The sequence below is a fragment of the Delphinapterus leucas genome, chromosome 3 (assembly GCF_059928025.1).
Source record: "Delphinapterus leucas isolate spDelLeu-1000000601 "Yukka" chromosome 3, BTC_Dleu_Yukka2, whole genome shotgun sequence".
Classification (NCBI taxonomy): domain Eukaryota; kingdom Metazoa; phylum Chordata; class Mammalia; order Artiodactyla; family Monodontidae; genus Delphinapterus; species Delphinapterus leucas.
The window spans coordinates 126,728,980-126,731,819 of NC_143131.1; the positions used below are offsets into that span (position 1 = coordinate 126,728,980).

A 2,840-nucleotide genomic window follows, 5' to 3' on the forward strand; every position below is an offset into this window, starting at 1 on the left:
GCAGACCAGTTCTGATATAGACAAGGAAACTGAGGTGGAGAGGAGCACGATTTGCCCAGTGCTACAGCTGAGTTAAGTGGCAGAACTGGAACCAGAACCCAGCGTTGCTGACTCCCTGGCCAGTGCTCCTTCCCTCAGGCCATCTAGTCTCCCCCAAGCAGGATGTGTCATTTCAGTATGAGGAGAAAGGTGACCTGACTCAACATGCAGCAGGCCCTGCTTGGCGATCCCACCCAAGATGTGGCTCGAATCCACAAGGCTGGCTTCTAGAGGGTGAGGAAGGACTCACCTGGGACCTGTCTAATCTTACTTAAAGGAGCCACGGCCTTAGTGTTCACTTAGGAGAGTCTGTGGAATTGGTAGAAGGAGCCCTGAGCTGGGGTCTGATCCAGTTCTGGTCTAACTTGCTGTGTGGTCTGAGCAAGACCCTTCCCCTCTCAGGTGTTCAGATTCCCAACCATAAAATGAGAGGCTTGGCCTCAGTGCTTTTCCAGCTCCGATGCTCCGTGTCCCAGACCCTGGCCTGGACGTGGCCTCACTCCCCAGGGCTGGAGCCTGGCTGAGACAAGGGAGAGTATGTCCAGGACACTCTTCTAGGACATTCTGCCTCCCTGAAGCTCTCTCTTTGGGTCCTTTGCAGGTGATTTGTCGACAGCAACCAAGAGCAAAACAAGTGAAGACATCAGTCAGGCCTCCAAGTACAGTCCAGCCTACTCGCCGGACCCCTACTATGCTGCGGAGTCTGAGTACTGGACCTACCACGGGTCCCCCAAAGGTATCACCCCTCACAGGGGAGCCAGGACCAGAGCCCCGTCACCTGCGCCAGGGACACAGGGCCAGCACAGACAGTTGCCCACTCCTTCACACGATAGTTCATTTATTCATTCAGCAAACAGGTACTAAGGGCAGCCATGGGCCCTAGGGAGATACTAGGAAGCAAACCAGATCAGGTCCTTGCCCTTGTGTATGAGACATCGGCCCCAACTGAAGAGGGAGGTGAGGTACAGGAGGTAGAAGCGCTGATGGTAGGGGCATGCTGTCCAGTCTGGAAGATGACAAAAGCTGCTCAGATGCAGAGCCTCAGCTACCACAGGAAGGGTGAGGAGCAGGTAAGCCAGCAGAGTGTTGAAATGCACCTGCAAAGACCCAAGATGGGAGGGTAGGCTCCACTGGAGAAGGGAATGGCTGTCAGCTCAAGCTTGAGCTCAGAGAGGGAGGGGAGGGGGTGGGGGATGAGAGGCCAGATCCCACAGGGCCTTGTGGGTTGAGGTCAGGATTTTGGTCTTTATCCAAAATAGGAGGAAGTTGTTTAAAGTGGTGACATGATCAGATTTGTGTTTTTAAGAGACCACTTTGGCTGTAGGTGGAAAATGGTTTGGAGAACGGAAGAGAGAGGATGTTGGGAGATGGAAGTCTCTCACGGGTACCCTGGCAAGGGGTCCTAATGGTTCTCAAGGTGCCATCCCACCTAACCAGACATCCCAGGCTGTTTCTTTTAAGTATGTGGAGGAGTTGTCAGCAAGTGCCACTTTGATTCAACACATACCTTTAGTAATGAATGTCCATTTTGAACGAAGCTTCATGGGAGCTCAGAGATGAGCCTGTGCCACCCTCAAAGAATTCTCCACTTAGAAAAGGGATAAGACACAAGCACAACTATAACCCAAAGTGGACAGTCATCAGTGCCCATGGGAGATAGTGTTCAGAGGCTGCACAGGCAAGAGAGACCAGACCCAACAGGCATGAGGGGGGAGAGGGGAATCTTAGATGAGACTATTTCAATCACACACACACACACACACACACACAGAGAAACAAAAAAAAAGAAAAACCACCTCCAAAAGCCTTAAGCCAAAACAGGGATTTTCTGGGTCATGTGACGAAAGTTTTTGAGGCATAGCTAGATCTAGAGGTAGATGGTCATCATCAGGACTTGACCTGTTCTGTGGGTTAGGTGGCTCCAGTCTCAGGCTGATTCTGCCCTTATCATGGGAAGACGAGTTCTGGCAGGTCCAGATTACCTCCCATCCTTGGCAGAAAGAGGGCTTTTTCTCCTACCTGCGGCAGGAAAAGTCCCAACGTTGAGGTTTATTAGATCTGTCTGGGCAGTCAGCTTCACCTGCACTTTCCAGCCCAAGAATGGGAAGGGATGCTGGCCATCTCAGTATAGGGAGACCCATGGTGGAGGCAGTTCACCAAAGTGCACCTGTGCGGGGTGACTCAGCTAGAAAGTGGTGGAGCCAAGAGGAAACCCCCACCTGTCGAGGCTGTACTGCCCCCCTATGCCCTCTCGCCTGAGCAGGCTGAGTGGAGCATGGGCGGGAGCTGATCCGAGCTGTCTTTTGGCAGTGCCCCGAGCCAGAAGGTTCTCGTCTGGAGGAGAGGAGGACGATTTTGACCGCAGCATGCACAAGGTAAGCAGGCCACACCACTGAATGAGATGCTTAGATGGTATGTTACTGAGGATTTTTTCATTTGTGAGGGACAGAAACCAAATCCAAACTCACTCATGATAGAAAAGAGAAATGCAAAACTTGGCAAAACTGGAAAGTCAACTGGTAGGATTAGCTGCAGGTACAACTTGATCCAGCTGCTAAACAAATTGCCACAGGGAAATTCTCTCTCTCTGCTCTTATGCTGGATTGCCTCTGCATTGGCCTCATGCTCAAGCAGGTTCTTCTCACGTTGTGGTCAGTGGATGCCAGTGACTTGCGCATCACTGCTGGGGATGGAAGGCGGTGCAGCTGCTGAGAAAGAGTTTGTGGTCCCGCAAAAAGTTACCACATAGAACTACCACAGAAACTGTCGACTGAAAAAAACAAACAAACCGCACAACCCAG

The 2,840-nt window shown here is 51.8% G+C and overlaps 1 protein-coding gene across 15 annotated transcripts in view; it reads left to right on the plus strand.

Annotated features, from left to right (window-relative positions):
* Window positions 1–2,840, plus strand: part of ABLIM3 (actin binding LIM protein family member 3) — a 193,549-nt gene that overhangs the window by 150,165 nt on the left and 40,544 nt on the right. For all 15 annotated transcript variants that reach the window (XM_089909518.1, XM_089909519.1, XM_030762775.2 and 12 more), the window contains 2 exons: window positions 641–775; window positions 2,350–2,414. In XM_089909518.1, coding sequence (XP_089765644.1) covers window positions 641–775; window positions 2,350–2,414 — 200 coding nt within the window. The remainder of the gene's footprint in view (window positions 1–640; window positions 776–2,349; window positions 2,415–2,840) is intronic.